The sequence below is a fragment of the Microtus pennsylvanicus genome, chromosome 8 (genome assembly GCF_037038515.1).
Source record: "Microtus pennsylvanicus isolate mMicPen1 chromosome 8, mMicPen1.hap1, whole genome shotgun sequence".
Taxonomy (NCBI): domain Eukaryota; kingdom Metazoa; phylum Chordata; class Mammalia; order Rodentia; family Cricetidae; genus Microtus; species Microtus pennsylvanicus.
Window position 1 is genome coordinate 42992493 of NC_134586.1, and position 18735 is coordinate 43011227.

The 18735-nt window shown below is 35.2% G+C and overlaps 1 protein-coding gene across 14 annotated transcripts in view; it reads right to left on the reverse strand.

The window, feature by feature from the left end:
* The window catches only part of Chl1 (cell adhesion molecule L1 like), a 207511-nt gene that overhangs the window by 67840 nt on the left and 120936 nt on the right, over positions 1–18735 (reverse strand). For all 14 annotated transcript variants that reach the window (XM_075983320.1, XM_075983328.1, XM_075983325.1 and 11 more), the window contains 2 exons: positions 14151–14256; positions 12581–12768 (listed from right to left, as the gene is read on the reverse strand). In XM_075983320.1, the coding sequence (XP_075839435.1) occupies positions 12581–12768; positions 14151–14256 (294 nt within the window). The remainder of the gene's footprint in view (positions 1–12580; positions 12769–14150; positions 14257–18735) is intronic.

Sequence of the window (18735 nt, forward strand, 5' to 3'; positions counted from 1 at the left end):
ATCTTTCAATTCTTAACATCTATGTCCTAAATACAAAAACACCCAAGTTTGTAAAAGAAATACCATTGCAGTTTAAATCACTTATTGACCCTCACACACTCACAGTGGAAGACTTCAATACCCCAATGTCATCAAGGGACAAGTCCTCCAGAAAAAGTTAAGCAGAGAAATACTAAACCTAATGTGTTATAAAAAATTGTAACAATTATTTACAGAATATTTTACCCAAATATTAAAGAATATACCTTTTCCTCTGCATCTCATGGAACTTTGTACAAAGTTGACCACATATTTAGATTCAAATCAAGTCTCAACAGGTACAAGAAAACTGAAATGAATCCCTGTATCCTATCAGACCACAATGGATTAAAGCTGGATATCATCAACAACAGAAGCAACAGAAACCTTACAAACTCACTGAAACTGAACAAATCTCTATGGAATGAAAAGTGGGTCAAGGAGGAAATAAAGAAATTAAAGACTTCTAGAATTCAATAAAAATGATTACACTGCATACCCAAATTTGTGGGTTGCAATGAAAGTAGGATTAAGAAGAAAAGTCACAGCACTAAATGCCTATGTTAATTAAAAAATCAAATCAAAACAAAAGACAACTACTGTTGGCATAAAAACATACAAGTAGATTGATTGAATTGGATTGATGCCCCAAACATTAATTCACACACCAATAGACATCGGGATTTTTATAAAGAAGTCAGAAAGACACAATGGAAAAGAGAAAACATCTTCAACAAATGGAGCTGGTCAAAGTGAATATCTGCATGTAGAAGAATGCTAATAGCTTCATACTTAGCACCCTTTATAAAACTCAAGTCCAAATAGATCAAAGACACCAACATGAAATCAGATACACTGAAGCTAATAGAAGAGAAGGGAAAATGGGGAAGAATTTTGAACTCATTGGAGCAGAAGAAAACTTTCTCAGTAGAACATGGATAGCACAGACACTAACATAAGCAATAAAGGGGATCTCGTTGAATTGAAAAGCTTCTGCAGGGCAAATGACATTGTCAATCTGACAAAACAGCAGCCTACAGAATAAGAAAAGATGTTGACCAACTCCACATCCAATAGAGGAGTAACATCAAAAATATATAAAGAACTCAAGAAACTGGATATCAGAAAACAAATAATCCAATTTTAAAATGGGAGCACAGACATAAACAGAGAATTTACAACAGAGGAATCTCAAATGGCTGAGAAACACTTAAGGAATTGTTCAACATTCTCAATCATCAAGGAAATGCAAACAAAAACTCACTCATAGGTGGTTTTTAAACATAAAGCAAAGAAAACAATCCTACAAACCACAATTCCAGAGAACTTAAGACAACAATGAGAACACTAAGAGAGATTTACATAGATCTAATCTACATGGGAAGTAGAAAAAGACAAGATCTCCTAAGTAAATTGGGAGCATGGGGACTTTGGGGGAGGGTTTAAGGAGGAAAGGGGAGAGGCCGGGAGGGGAGCAGAGAAAAATGTAGAGATCAATAAAAAAAGAAAAAAAAACTACTTTGAAATTCCATCTCATACCTGACATAATGCCCAAGATCAATAACACACATGATCACTTATGGTGACAAGGATGTGGAACCAGAGGAACACTCTTCTATTGCTGGTGGAAGTGCAACTTTTTATAGACACTATTGAAATCATTATAGCAGATCTTCAGAAAACTGGGATACAATTTACCTCAATATCCAGTTATACAACTCCTGGAAAGTTACGCAAAGGACACTCCATTTTACCACAAGAACACTTGCTCAACCATGTTCTCTATGGTTTCAATGATAATAGCCTGAAATGGGAAGTAACCTAGATGTCCCTTAACAGATGAATGAATAAAGAAACTGTGGTACATCTACACAATGGAGTACTACTCAGCTGTTAAAAATGACCTTATGAAATTTGCAGGTAGATGGATAGAACTAGAAAGAATCATCTTAATGAGGGAACCCAGAAAAAATATGGTGTGTAATCCTTTATAGAAGATTATTAGCCATTAAGCAAATGATAACCGAGGTTCAATCCATCAACAAAGAGAGGTTAAGCAAAGAGGAGGTTCTCTGGGGGCAGTACAGAGAGGGGGAAAGAAAATGGATATTAGAGGTGGACTGGGGGTGGATGCAGACTGGAGAGGGGAATTGGGTTGAGGGGGAAGTGGGGTAGAAGGAGAGAGTTCAGGGAGAGACTGCAGGGATTGGGGGTGAGGCATTAGGGAGGTGGCACGGAAATCTAGAGCAGTGCAAACTTGCTGGCATCTATGAAGGTGAGCCTAATGAGAACTTCTAATAATGGAGGTTACAGAGTCTCGATTTACCATTTCTAGACAAGGCTTCCAGTGGGCGGATCAGGTTCATTCAATTGAGTTGTTGGCCACGGGGATTCCATGGAAACCCCCAAACAATCCAGGCTGCTGCTCAAACAAAGGGCTTTTCTCTTCCAACAGACAATGTTGCCCCATTGCCAAGGACAACACCCACACAGTTCATTAAATGTGGAAAAGTCAAGCTGGTCCCTAAATGAAGTCCCAACCCCTATATTTTAGTCTCTTTGGTATGAGAAAGTTCTCTGAAGGCCACCAGAAATGTGGACACCAAGCCAGTCACAAAACCTTTGACGTACAATCTGTCCTGCCTACAAAAACATGTTAGGCCAATGTAGTACAGAACTTATGGAAATAGCCAAGCAATGTCTGATTTGACCTAAGGCCCACTCCATGAGACGGAACCCACATCCAATGCTCCTTGGGCAACCAAGAAACAGAGGTTAGATAGCCTAGACTTCTACAGTAAAATCAAACACTATCAAACTTAAAAAATCAATAAAATAATTCCTAATGATATTCTGCTATACGCATAGAACAGGGCCTTTTCCTATTACCATTAGAAAGCTTCTCTTAAGCAGAAGATGGGAACAGATGCAGAGAACTGCAGCCAGACATTATGCAGAAAAAGAGTCTAATTCGGAGGTTTCCTTCAAATCCCTCCTCTCAGAGCTCATTGAATCCCTTGAAAGCGGAGGTGTAAAAAAGTGTAAGAGACAGAGGGCATTGAACACACCAGGAGAAGGCCCTCTGAATCAACTAAACAAGGCTAATATGAGTTCATAGAAACTACTGAAGAAGAAGTACAGGGCCTACTTGGGCCTGTACCAAGTTCTCTGTATATATATTCTAGCTATAGGCTTAGGATTTTTAAGGGACTCTGAACTAAGAATGGGGAGATCTCTGACTCTAATGCCTGCTCTAGGGACCCCTTTCCTTCTTATGGGTTCCTGTGTCAAATTTAAATAAAATAGTTTCTACTTCATCCTATTATATTTTTTATAAATATATATATATATATATATATATATATATATATTTTATTGTGCAATCTTTAGTTGTTATTTCTTAGAAGTCTGTTCTTTTCTAATGAAAGGCAGAAAGAGAGTAGAACCAGAATGGACGGAAGGTAGAGGAGGACCTGGGGAAACTTCATTCAAGATATATTGTATGATAAAAAAAGATCTATTTTCAAATTCCCTGTTCAGATCTTTAGCTATACTAAACAAACAAGCAAATCACAGCTCACACAAGGAAATAGGAGAGAGCAAATTTGCCCACTCTAAGTTGCAAAGAGAGCTACCCACCTTGGGATCACTCTAATAAATGCAATTTCAAAGAATGCAACTGATATTGGAAAAGAGGGTTTCCAATAATTCTATTGTGTCACCCTCGTGCTGGAATCGGTTTCCCAAGTATGAGAAGAATGAAGTCAGAACATCAGAGGACTGCCAGTCAACACCAATGCTCCGAGTTCATAGAGAATACTTACACCTATGGAATATTCAAATTGTATTCTGTCTGAACATTATAGAGCTTTCATCCCCCTTAGTGGGGAACTTGGCATTATGGATACACGCAGATCCTGATGCGGGACAATGGCTAGAGGATGATTTCTACCAGCAGTCCTGGCCTGAAGAGATTTTTTTTTTAAATATGTGTCCTAAATTTTTTTAAACTTAAGCAAAGATTCACAACATATTACCATATTTTCTGGAAATCTAAGGCTTTTTAAATCTCAGTTTTGCACATGTGTTGTCTGTCTCTACAAAGTTTATTTTGGAAACTCCTGTCCATTTCCTCTGTATTTATCATATAGCTCTCTTTCCCCCAACCCATTCTCAGTCTTTGGGGAAATTGTCTGACATTTTGTTGTATCCAGGTACCAGATGTTTAAAAGCAATTGCTTTATATCTAAAATCAAGAGCTTTTCCAAACTGAGTATTGTCAGAGGCAGTGGGCTATTATAGTGCCATAGCAAGTTGGGCAGGGAAGCTTCAATATCTACACATCCAACCATATTGCGGTTCCCTCTTAGTAATCAGATTTATGCCAGATTTTTTGAGACATTGGCAGAGTATGTGAATTACAGCTATCCTTGAGTACCTTTGCTATTGGTACCATGAATTTCCTAATAAAGGCACATAGTTTAGTACTTCACTGTTAGCACCCCAATGATAAAATCACATGCCAGCTAAAGCCCTGGCACTGACAGGACGCATGTCTTACCAATATTCAAATTTAATAAATCTATTCCCTACTCAGACTTGAAGTTCTAACCATTTATTTAGTGTCATTTGTGACACTGAGGCCCAGTGTACACTGATATGTAAGTTAGCCATATGTTTGGTTTTTGATGCATCTGTTTATACTCAGAATCAAAAGACAACTTGGGGAGCAAAACACACATAAGATGAATGAATGGGTGTATTGTTTTCTATCTAATATTCCTACAATCAAATGCTTAATGTGAATACCCAGCTTGTTGCAATGTAGATAATTAATAAGATACATGAATTATTAGTTGGAAAGCCACTCCCTCAAAGCAAAAAAGTCTAATGATGCAGACAGATAATACAGCCAGTGAAGTGCTATCATTCTTACATTAATTAAATCTAGATTATGAAATTTCAGTTCCAAAACTGTAAACATATAAGTTCAGTAAGCATCTAATCCATCCATAACATAAAGGAAAAGAAAAGACAATTTATAAGCCTACCAAGCCCTTAAACAGACACTGTGAATCTTAAGAACAGCTTTTAATTAAGATGAAATTAGTATCAGGATACAGGGAAGATTATACATCATCTAATTTATAGGGTCATAGCAAATATTAGAGAAGAGATTATTTAAATTAGTTGTTTCATATTTTGGTTACCTTGAATCTTTTAGCCTTCGCTATGGAAGATCATGAACATTTAACATTTACAATAAACATTCTCTTGCTTTCTGTTACTGTGAAAACATCATGAACCAAAGCAACCTGAAGGAGGAAAGGGCTTATTGGGATTATACTTGTAGATCACTGATGTGGGATTCACCTCTGTGTGCCGTGATTACCATTAATGAATAAAGAAATTGCCTTGGCCTGTTGATAGGGGAGAACTTAGGTAGGCAGAGAGGACTGGACTGAATGCTGCGAAGAAGATGGATGGAGTCATGGAGACTCCATGGAGCCACCACCGCCGGAAACAGATGTGCTGAAACTTTGGTGGTAAGCCATGACTTCGTGGTGATGCACAGATTAATGGCGATGGGTTAAATTAATATGTAAGAGTTAGTCAATAAGAAGCTAGAGCTAATGGGCCAAGCAGTGATTTAAATAATATAGTTTCTGTGTAGTTATTTTGGTTCTGGGTGGCTGGGACTAACAAGCAGTCCCTCCTCCAAAAGATTGCAGGCCATTATTGAGAGAAGCAAAGACAGGAACTCAAGCAGGAACTGCAGCAGAAACCAAGGAGGGATGCTGCTGTCTGGCTTACCTCTTGCTCATGCTCAGCTTTCTTATATAGCCCACACCTGACTAGATGTGGTGCTTCTCACATTATATTTTATTTGCTACCTCAATCATAATTCAAGACAATCTTTCACAGACATAGCCACTGGTCAATATGATCTGAGCAACTGATCAGTTGAGGTTCTTTCTTCCCAGATTCAGGTTTATGATGAAAACTAACCAGCACAATGTTGTTTTAAATTAAATTGCATAACACAGAAGCAGTCATAGAGACAATTTTTAATTCATGTAAGGAAATGACTCTAATTGAAAACCACTCTGAAAGTGACTGACTGATTACAGTTCATTGGTAATAACCATAGAATTATTTGTTGAGGACAAATATAATATGTTTAGTCTTAAGCAATAGTCTTTGCTCATGTGAGGTAATTCTACTCTTTTTGTTTGCTCTCACAGTTCTAAGGAGCCCTCCATCATCACCAAAACACAATGGTTCATCCCCCAAATCCCCATGTCTTCCAAACTATGTCTCCATGCTTTCTACTCGGAGATGCTAGAACTTTACAGATATGGGGCCTAATTTTAAGTTATCAGGTTATAGAGAGGGTGATCTTGAAGAGAATTATGGAACTGCTGTCCTTTCTCTTTCTCTTTGCTTCCTTACATAAAAACGTAGGCAGGTTTTACTCTTCCACATTCTCCCATCCCACTGTCTGCTTCTGTAATCTGGCCCAAAGCAATAAGCCATCCCATCATGGACTGGACAACGCATACATGTGAACTAAACTAACTCTTTTCTCTTTGTAAACTTATTTTCTCAGAGATTGTGCTGTGGAGGCAGAAATCTGATGAATACAAGGAAAATGGCTAGAACAGGAAGGGAACCTAATAATGATGTGCTGACTAGGTCCCTGAGGCCTATGTCATAGATATCCATCCCATTTAGTGAAAGGATGAGCATAACTGATATAATCTGTTTGCTGGGCTCTTTCTCTCATCCTCTCCCTACCAAGCTCAACTATGATATTATAAAAATAGGAAACTAAACATTGTGAATAAAAATTTTCTTTATATTAAATAACAACTTGGCAAATGAGACAGATTAAAACTAGAACCACCAAGTTTCCATCACTGTGAAAATAAAAACAATTCCTTGAAGCTTAGGAGAAAACCCATTGTTAAATGAGGAAGCTTGAAACAGTCTTATTTATGAACTCTGAAGCACTGAAGTGGAGGTCAGATGATGAAATATTTTCAAGACAGCTTGGAAATGATTTGTTAGAAATCTAATCCTTTTTACTTGCTTTTGCAACAGCAAAGAAAGAGAGCAATTACCCACATTAAAGCCCTGAACTTTGATCCACAGACTCTTAACTGCAGCACTGTCATATTCTGACAAGACTTATCCCCATATCACCATAATTTCTCTGATAAGGCTTAGGTAATAAGAGAAAATATTTTTAAAGCCTGTTAATTGTTGTATCTTAAATGCAGCTGCCCCAGTTCTCTCTTGCAATAGGTCTAGCTATTGCTTTGTTTGTCTCCATAGCAACCACTTGAATTCAGGCTAAGGACCGCCCTAACATCTTGTCTTTTACTATATACATTTAATCTCTTTCATCCTATATTTCTAACCTAATTTAAGCTAAAAATATGTATAATAGAGACATAGATTTATGAAAACACAGACAAAGCAGTCTCTAGGCCAAGAAAAAATTAGTGTGTATATGGGAAAATACAAATTTTAATTTCAAATATATTCTTTCTAAGGTTCTTTGCATATATTAGGACATAAACCAAGATTAGAGAGTCCTGACTATATAATAATTTCTTGACTTTCAGCCACAATGTTCATGGCAATACGTTGTGATCCAAAATTTACAAACATTTTTTAACTAAATGTCAATTCAAATTAACTCCTAAATGAAGTTTCAAAGTCTACATGTCACTGCTCTGTTCATTACTTTTGCTGAATCATCCCAACCCAGGACAGTCACTTCAGCAGCATTACCATGTCACATGCGGGTTCCTTTATGAATACATTCATAAAGCATAAATAAATTCAGGTTATACAAAGAAAAAAGATACATGATAGAAACCCTTTTATACACTGTGTACTCCACCAAGAGCATTATTGTCTTCCACCGGGTCCTGCGCCCAGCTCCTCCTACCTCCATTGGTGGTAATTAGTATTTTCAATATTGTGTTCAGTAGTCTCTTGTAATAATAATTTCCTAAGCAAAATTTTATTCTTAATCAATATTTCATGTGTATTTACAAACTTTAAACTGAAGTAAAACTATACTAGAAACATTTCCATAAGATTTGTTTTTATAATTTCAAGTATTCTTAATCCTCTATATTGCTGAGAGATGTTTTCTGCAAGCTTTTATGATAATATATATATTATCATATATATATCACTGAATATATATATATATGTATGTATATATCACTGAATCCCCCCCCCCCAAAAAAATAAACTTATGCCAAACATTCTGTGAGGTTAATTGATAGAACTTCAGTGACTTTGGAGAAAGGGAATATTGCAAGTCCAGGGCTAAATAATCTTTAGCCTACTTAGTATCCTGATCACCTCTCTTATCCCTAACCCTCTTGTGATTATTATAAATATTCTTATGTGACATGTGAAAAGATCTCAGCGCTCTTCAGACCAATGCCGATGAGTGACATCAGACAGCATCTGATGCTTGCAGCAGAGATTTCCACACTGCACTGTAACCTTCCTGCCTGATGTGCCCACCAACATATCCTTAAAATTCCTTCAGTTATGACTTTCTTTGTTCCATTACTATAAATATGTTAGTAGCTTTTGCCAGACTATAATATGGAATTTGTGGCATCCTGAATCTGTGTAGTCAGGCTGTCGTTAGTCAGAATTGATTCTAGAATAAGCTTTCCCTGTGATGTGAGACCCAAATTCTTGCAACAGTACATTCCACTACAAATGAAGTTAGATTCTCTCTGTCGGTGCAAGGTACGTACGTAAAAATAAATATATTTATAGATCAAACACAAATGCTGGTACCCTCCAAATTCCTGCTATGTGGGGGAAATCACAGATACCTGGGCAAGGAAAGTGGGGTAACCTAGGTGAATTCATCTTTTAGGAGGTTGGGACACAATGTGCTAAGATAAAGGGTTGATATACGCCTTCATTGTACTTATATCTTAAGACGGAACTCTAACAGGAGAGAGGACACTAAAGAGAGTCACTTGTGGCCCTTCCCTTTGGCTGTTACACTGCTGTCTCTTTTCTATTTGCAAATTTACTCTGTTTAACAATAATACAGAACTCTGAGCTGAAGCTAAAATTGATGAAAAGAAATGAATAAAAGAAAAGGAGGGAAGGAGGAAACCCTAATCAATTAATTTATCAAAGGAATGAAGCTGGAGACAGAGATTTCAGTCAAGACCAGAACAATGTATTCTTACCTTCACAAAACCAGGTCATTTCATTTTCTGTTTAAAAATTCAGGAACTTTGAAACCCTAGTTTCAATTATCCAAGACTGAACGAAAGCTATTGATCTCTGGGTAGACTGTTACAAGATCTTCACTAAAATAATAAATATATGTCATCTCCAAACTTCTAAAGTTTGTTTTTCATTTTTTAAAAATATATTAAGATGCTTTTCCTGATAGTGGATTATCCATAAACACACCCAGAACACTTATAATGAGTTAATATGCATGAGATACAATGTCAATGTAGGGATGCACAATGAGATAAAATGGCAAGTGTAGGGCCCTGTAGGTCCATTAGAAAGTGTAATGCACCAGGTAATACTGGAGTATGGAAGGGAGAAAAAAAGGGAAGGAGAAGGAAGGAAGGAGAGGTAAAGATGGAGGGAGGGAGGAAGGAGGGATGTAAGAAGGGAGAGAGGGAAAGATGGAGGGAGGGAAGAAAAGATGAAGGGATGGAGAAAAGGAAGAAGGGAGAGACGAAAAGGATTGAGAAAGAAGGACAGGAGAATGAGGAGTGATCGAAAAGTGAGGGAAAGATTGAGGAAGAAATTCAACTTCTCTTTTCATCTAGTAAGTGGGGTTTGTCTATGGATTTATCAAACTGTTATATGGTCAATTCAACTTTTTAAATCCCACACAAAACCAAACCAGCCTGATGGTTTATTATTATTCTGGGGCCTGATACATGATAAACAAAGTCTTTACTACATTTAAACCTTAAGAATTTTCCAATTGTTCCTTGTATTCTGGATCTGGTCACATTTCATAAGCATACAGGCAAATAAACAAGAATTCTGAGTAAAATTCCTCTGGGTCAATTAAAGATAGATGGGCACTTTAACTCTGTTGAGTCTTCTGATCCATAAAAATTGTTTATTTAGTCTCTGTTTATCTATATCATGTAACAATTTTTATGTTTGTACTGTGTGTGTGTGTGTGTGTGTGTGTTTACCGAAGATAATTTAGTGTCTTTCCTGATATAACTCCACCATACATTTTTTTTTTTGTTTTTGTTTTTTTTTTTTTTTTCGAGACAGGGTTTCTCTGTGGCTTTGGAGCCTGTCCTGGAACTAGCTCTGTAGACCAGGCTGGTCTCGAACTCACAGAGATCCGCCTGCCTCTGCCTCCCGAGTGCTGGGATTAAAGGCGTGCGCCACCACCGCCCGGCTCCACCATACATTTTGAGTCAGGCTCTCTCCCTGAACTAGACTGGCTAGCCCATGAGCTCCAGGCCTATTGTCTGTTGTTCCATCCTCGCTATAGCACTGACATTACAGGCACAATCACTGTGATGCATGGCAGAAGGATGGATGCCTATCCATCCTTAGTTGACGCAGAGTAATTTTACTCAGAATTCTTGTTTATTTGCCATATGTTTGTGGAATGTGTCCAGATGAATGAAAAATATACAGAATACAAGGAGCAACATTCTGGGCTCAGAGGTTCTCATGCTTACATGGAAAGCACTTTACTGACTGAGTTGTCTCTTCAGATCTCATTTTCCTCTTTACTGAAGATGTATGTGTCTCCCAGTAAATGTTGTACACCATTGGAATTAGTTTCACACACACACACACTACAACCTTCTATTACCTTAAGTTAGCTCATTAATTTTCATTTTAAAGCTATATTACATAATAAGTCTCTATAATTAATGTCCATTATTGTTCCTTCTCATATAAGTTTGAAAGACGTTGACTACTCCTCTAAAGAATGTTTTCATGGTGGCAATATATCTTTTCAAGTAGACTTTTTCAAACTATGATTTTCTCTGTTTTCCCTAACATTACTTATTTGACCTGTAAGTTAGGAATATATTACTTTTCAAAATAGAAGACTTTTATTGAACTTTGTCATTGATTTCTAGTTCAATTATATTATGATGATATTCTTTTTACAGCTCAACAGATCACCAATTGTACCAATTTTCCCAAATTCATGAAATTATTCATTCCACAGTATAGGTATGATGCTTCATACACATTTATTAGTTCTGGTTTATACTCAGATAACTTAAATCTTATATGTCGTTAGTAATGCTCTTTTCTGCTTGAATTACAACTCAATGATGTTATTATGACATATTTATCTGTTCCTTTTTGTAGACCTATTATTATTGCCTCCCTTGTTTTAATACCATATATACTTAGGTACTTAATTTCTAGAAAGACTTTTGAAAGTAAGGTGAGTTTTGACTATCATTAATCTATGCTAATTTGAATATATTAACTATGATGATTCCTCCATTTTTGTTCTTTTAAAAATTTGGAATCTTTATGGTCTAGATATTTTACTCTGCATAGCTACTTATATATTTATATACAGCACTCTTGCTCGGCTTTCAAGATAATAATTCATCATTATTTGCTACTTTAACATTGGTGTATAGTTTGTTTTAGCAAGACTCCACATTCTAAAAGGTGTACAACATTCCTGAGTTCTTTATGTTTATAAGATTTTACAACAAAAAATGTCAAAGAGGCTAACTGATATTTTTACATGTAAGAATTTACTCCATAAAGCATTTAAATTTTGGTTAGAGCTGTGTAAAGTTAGAAACCATAGATCGGTGGGGTGGGGGAAGCAGACATTTCATGCACGTAGGCAAGTTATGTCAATGAATCAGACACCAGAAACTGGTGATAATTTGGGGCAATCACAGTCTTAATTGGAAAGGGTTTACAGTTTGCCATGATTTCTACTTATTGCATACACTGCCAGTGGCTGGTTCTACTCTATTACCGGGAAAGGATTTTGTTTAGCTGGGATTTATGCAGCTATCTTTTCTTCATCTGCCAGTAGATGAAAAAATTGCCTAGACACTCTAGAAGCATTTAAAGATCTATAAACATCTATTTGTGCTTTGGTCTTAGACTCTTTGATTGAGGATATGAGGTTGCATGTTTTAATAGATATATCATCCTAGATTCTCATGAAACCTGCATGAAGAATATGGGTCCTGAATCCTGGCATAACTGCACTAAACTGTTATCAGATTGTCTTTGTGTTGATATAGAAACTTTGAGATTGTCTGATGCTGAATACTGAGTAAACATATATTAGCTAATAATAGATTTAATCATCATCATATATGGAAAATAATTCCTTTTATCCCAGGTTAGATAGAAAGTTACTGAAATGCAGCACAATTCTGACAATATCTGACTGTGAAGATAATTTTTCTAGTAAAAAATATGCTGGTTGGATATATACTGATTTATTTCTGTATGACGTCCATTAATATTTTACTAGACTAGTCAATGAAATCTCTACATGAGCACTTACCTGGAACTATGAATTCTATTTCTTCTGATACTGCAGTTCCTAGTCTATTAGATGCAAAACAGCGGTATTTCCCTTGAAAATGAGAGATGTGTCCCTCATTTGGGATCTTGAATGTGCCTGAATTGTTAGATACAATTATCCGAGGATCAGAAAGATCAAAATGCTTGTCATCCTTAGTCCATGAAAATCTAAAGATAAAGAAAATTTACCCTAAGTATTGATGACATTTCTTATTTCTAAAAAGATTTAATAAACAAATATACAAATGATAAAATCAAGAGAATTTATGAGTTTTAAATATATATAATAAATCTTAACAGTATATAAAGACATATCCAGTAAATCTTATAAGTAAGGAAAATATAGTGAAAAGCAAGAAAGGAGACTGAAGGCAGTTTTATTCTCTTTTAAGTTGAAGGCATTTAAAAATATTTCTCATTATATACATTCATATATATATATATATATCCACATATAATTCTGGATCACTGCTATATTTATTATAGCACATGAAGGAAAGACAAGTATAGAATGTGCTTCTCTGAATATATGTTTATGTGAAGAAACAAACAAACTCACATACAAATTCCATTAATCCCCTTTGTCTGGCATTTTTAAGTGTGCGACACATTTGAATCGGTCTTAAATATATCATTTTTCCAGTTAAAAACTGTCAGTTTTAAAATAATATTAAAAGTACTTTTATGATGATATATCATATTTTGTCACGGGTTATTGTTTAATTTTTAACACATTTCAATGCTTTTCCTGTTATAAGTACTACAGTGGAAAGAAACTCTATAGATGTATCCTTTGATATATTTATTTCTTGTTATTTCTATAGGGAAATTCTTTATAAATAATGACAGTAGATTTGTAGGGGAAAAATCATTATAGTTTTAGAAAAATATTCCAGAATAGGTTTTGAGAAAAATACACAGGCACGTTCTAATCACACATGAATAGTTGCATGAATAATAAGTAAGCATGCCTGTGAGACATACATAAACATTATTTGAATTTATAACTGATGCATTTACCTAATTATTCATAATGATAAGAAAATAAGGAGTCAGATATCAGGGTAAGAAAGATCAGTGAAGCCACAGAGCAGTCATTAGTGACTTCCTTCCTATCTCTCCATTCTTCCATCCAAAAGGAATAAGATATCTCTAAGCCCCACCTTACTACTTCTTCAGTCCTCCAAAACATCAGTGGTTAATAGGCTAGTGGCTAGCTCTGCCCTCTGATGCAAAAACAAACTTTATTGTCAAATACAATCAAAATATAACACAACAGTTGACTTAACTACCATTTACTTAGAAATCTGGTGTTTCAACCATATGTAGATTTGTATTCTAACTTTGATAGTCACGTTAAACCAACATAAAATAAAATACTTTCACATATATATGACATATTATATAAATAAAATAATATATTAAAATAAAATGTTTACACATATATGGTGATCCATGACACCATAGATACATGAAAGTATTTAATTTTAATTTTATTACATTGTTTTATTTATATAACATTTTATTATATTATTTTTTAATAGACTTACTTTGGTTCTGGGTTTCCTTTAGCTTCACATTCAATTTGAAAATACTCATCAAAGGGAAAGGCAACTTGCACATACGACTGCTTTATGATTGTTGGTACCTGTTGAACTGAATATCAAAACAATATATTTGAAGAATGAGGTTTTAGAAAACAGGACAAGATTAAGTATCAGAACAACATGTGCTTTCTACATCATCAGTGTGGTGGATAATCTTCAGTGTCAACTTAGCTGTATTTAGAACTGCTTAAGAAACGTGATGGAGTGCATCTATCTGGGTGTTTCCATAAAGGTTTAAAGGAGAAAGGGAGAGCCATCCTGATTATGAAATGTGAAAAGCAATGGGCTGGAGATACAGATATTAGAAAATGGGGTAACCACCTGAACACCATTCACCCCTCTTTTCTTCTTGACTATGAGTGTAAACTGACCAGCTACCTCTGCCTCTCACCACCTTCCCTTACACGATGGAGTCCATCCCATCAAACCATGAACCAGAACAAATCTGTCCTCTCATAGGTGTTTTTTTTATTTACTTCCACAAATACTCTACCACAGTAATAAACAAAAGGCTATCCCAAGAATTTTACTTCTTTTTAACATATATTTATGTCTAAGAAAAATATTCCCCTGTCATCATTTTATATTGCATCATATATAACTTTCAATAAATACCAGAAATATGGGACAATTTTTAAAACACAATAAAAACAGCATGTTATAACTTTAATATCTATTTTTAAAATTATTGGCATCCCATTTATGTAGACATGTGCACTGATTTTTGTAAATTGCTATCATTGGAAAGTTGTTCTGTAATGTTCACTGCTTCTATATAGATATTATAATTAACTAATTTAGCATCTTTTACCCTATTGTTATCCTGTGTCTTTTTTGATATTTTTTCTAGTATAGGGCATGTTTACCTTCCATCTCTCTTTCCAGTTAATATGTATTTCAATAGATATATAGGGCATTATAGGGTTTTCCATTATTTAAGTATCAATATATGATACATTTTCAGATATAGATATAATGGAACTGACTCTTGGAATAAATGCCAAAATCATTTTACAAGCAATGTGTGATTAGTGTGGTACTGATAGTCTGAAATCATTGATTAATAGCTATTAAGATCTGCCAAAAGTCCATACTTATTGCAAAAGGATTTTCTTCTTTCCTTGATTTTTATTTATTATTTTTGTTGATAAATACTTTTCTACAATCTTCCTTGGGATTTGACATTACCCATTCATGAATTTATCTTTATTTCTCTTCCTCACTTGAATTGTCAGTCCCCATTCTAAAATCAATTTAAAATAAGAGTACACAAAATTCATGGATGCTGAAGACAAGCACTTGGATTAAGTTTTGAAACAAACCAGAGATAATTATGTACATAATGCTATACGTTAAGTAAGCACTCAGTCATTTTCAAATTGAGACATTTTTTAGTTTAATTCTGACAGCTGTTAATTTATATTAGTAATTCATAAGGAATCACAAAGCAATAAGTAGCAAAAACTGACTTTGGCATGTGTGTTTTTGAGAAAAGTAATTTGCAGACAGGCAACTGACTACTGGGTAATCAAAAGGAAAGGTACAGGTAGGACCTTCAACCCCAGGACACTGGGCCAGGCCTTTACTTCTTCACCCTCTTTAAAATTACAAGGTACCCCAATGGTCCCTGTTTAACCAGAGTATGAGTAACAATTTTAACTACATAGAAAGTTAAAACTGCATGTGTTTACTTAATTTTTAAAATAAAACCCATAATAAGTTACAATAAATAATGCCATATGGAAATCACTAGACACCAGGAGAAGGACTTCATTATTTTAGAGGACCGCACTTCTGTCATTTCTAAAGAGATAGCAGGACTCTTATGTTTACTTCTGCACTCTTTATGTTGCAATAGGCCAATGTGATTAAAAATGTACAAATTCAACCTTCCTATGAACATGCAAATAAAAGGAATGGGAAATTATAAATTCCAGTCAGATGATTTTGGTTATCATTTTATTCTTAAACAACCATTATAATGTGAATCTAAAACTTAACCAATATGCTTCTTCTTATTCTATTATATTGTACAATTTTAGTGACTTTTTGACCAATGTATGATTTTTGGACCAGCACACAGTAGTCTTAAAAAAAAAGAGTATGGGTTTTCTGAGTGATAGAGATCTGACAAATATTTGAATTTTTTCTGAAAGGCAATCAAATAATGTCACTCTACTCAGCATTGCCACTGATCTAATCAGTAAAGTCACTGATGTTAGGAAGCTTTTGGCCTCAGGCTTCTACAAGTCTAATTTTTACTTTGAACATTCAGATTTGGTCATTGACAGTTATCATACTTATATTACCAGTTTATCTTAAAGTGTCAGGATGATTTCCTTCCTCTGAGGGAAAAATATCTGCCTCCAAACATCTGACCAACCATAATTAGTTTGTCAGTCACACTTTCAAGTAAAAATAGTGTGTATTGAAGCAATGATATAATTGAAAAAACAAGGAAATCCTTTCACTTTAATGCAGCAGAATTATTTCATATCCATTTCACAGTGTGTCCCAGTATTCTTTAGAGGTAGAGAGTTAACAAAGTTAATATTGTTTTATGGATTTAACAATTTTAATCTTAAGAAAAATTGTGCTGGTTTAGGGGTATATGAATATGAGTGTATGACCGTGAGATACACATTGCATGTTGGACAGCTCAGAACTCATGCCATTATTGGTGATAGGGAAAGAGAAATTTTTCTACTATAGATTTCAAAGAATCAGTACAGATGACAATGAAAGTGAAAGGGGGTAGGAACTGGCACTGGGATATTATTTTCCAAACACTTGGATCTCACAGGTAATCTAAATGTATCTCTGAGATCCTGAAGCATCCACAAACCATCATTTAAGCATCAACAGCCAGTTTAGACTTAATAACCGAAAGCTCTTCCCAATTTTAAGATTGCATTTATTTTCTTTTTGCCTAACAAAAATGGTAAATTGCACTGTCGTCAGCTCAAATTCAGGCTTCATCCCGTGGATACTGATCACCACTTTAGTATTTGCTAAACGCTTCCACATTGACAGTTGTCTCATTTCTGATTAATGCCCTTTAGGCAGAGTGGGTATTGAGTTCCTTGTAAGTTCATCCTGTGTAAATTTTATTGCAATTACCCATGGTGGAGAGAGGCACAGCAGCAGTCCCAAAGATACCAGCTAAGAACTTGAGAACAACTTGTTTATTACAACATTATTCTTTCTTAAATTTGCTAACGTTGTAAAGGCTTTGCAATAACTAATTATTCAGGGAATGGAGCTAATAACCTTTGGGTGTTTGTATGAATATATATTCCACATTACAAATCCTTTCCTCTATAATTAGACCAATTACAGAGACACCAGACTCGTTGACATTCAAATTGGATACCTGCCTTGGTTGCATTTGCTAGTGAGTACTCTAGAGTGCCAAAATAAATGGGCAATATTCAGTTGCTCTGAAAACATGCTATTAATATTTTATAACAATTGTCTGAGGACATTACAGCATGAACGATAAGTAACAGAGACTATCAGACTAATAACAAGTGACGTGAGCTAATACAAAATTCTGCATTCTTCATCACGGAAGAACAAGTGAAAAACAGGGAGCATGTATATGTTTGTTAGAGAATAAGGTCAGACATTTGAATCTGGAATACCACATGCATCCTTGCTGTTTTTAACTGTGAAAATTTAATGAGGCTGGAGAGATGGCTCAGCAGTAAGAGCACTTGCTACCTGTCCAAGGGACCTAGGTTTGGTACAAAGAACACATAAGGTGTTGTAGCATCATCTAATTCTAGCCCCAGGGTATTCATTGTCATCTTCAGACCTGTTTTGACACCTGGCATGCACCTGCAGGCCAAAACAAAAACAACAGCAACAAAATAAAACAGAAAACCCACATAATTTCTTTTAATGAGAGAATCTACTAATTATGATGGTGTTTAAATTCTCAGTTGGTCACTGATGAATTTTGATGAACTTGTACAAGATTTTAGCTTATTAGAAGAAATGTACACATGTATACAAACATACATGCAGAACAGGGAATTAAACTTCCTTAACAGTTGAGAATACAGAAACAGAGGCTTAACCACCTGTTAAGAATTAGAGAGAGTAGATTCTCGCCTGAGGAATCAAGACAGCATTGGACTACCAGTACATTGTGTGATGTATAACAACTTCTTTAAAGCAATTCAGAGTGACCATCAGAGGAGATTTTACAACACATCCCAAAAGGTTTTCTTGCTCTCTAGTCACACTGAGTCTAAGTACTTCAATAGAATATTTTACCTCACTACTAGTACTCTTAAAAAAATTCATTAAATTATCTGAGAAAAAGATGATTTCTTTAGAATTCGCATGATCCATAACGCTATTTTTCCATGTTGAGATTCTAATAAACAAAGGACTCATACCCTTCTACAGTACATACAGCAGGCTCAGAAGGACTCTGGTAGAAACACATGATAAACATATCTGAATCACATTTCAAGGCCTTTTCACAGCTAAAAACAGTCCTCGATTGTCCACATCTCAT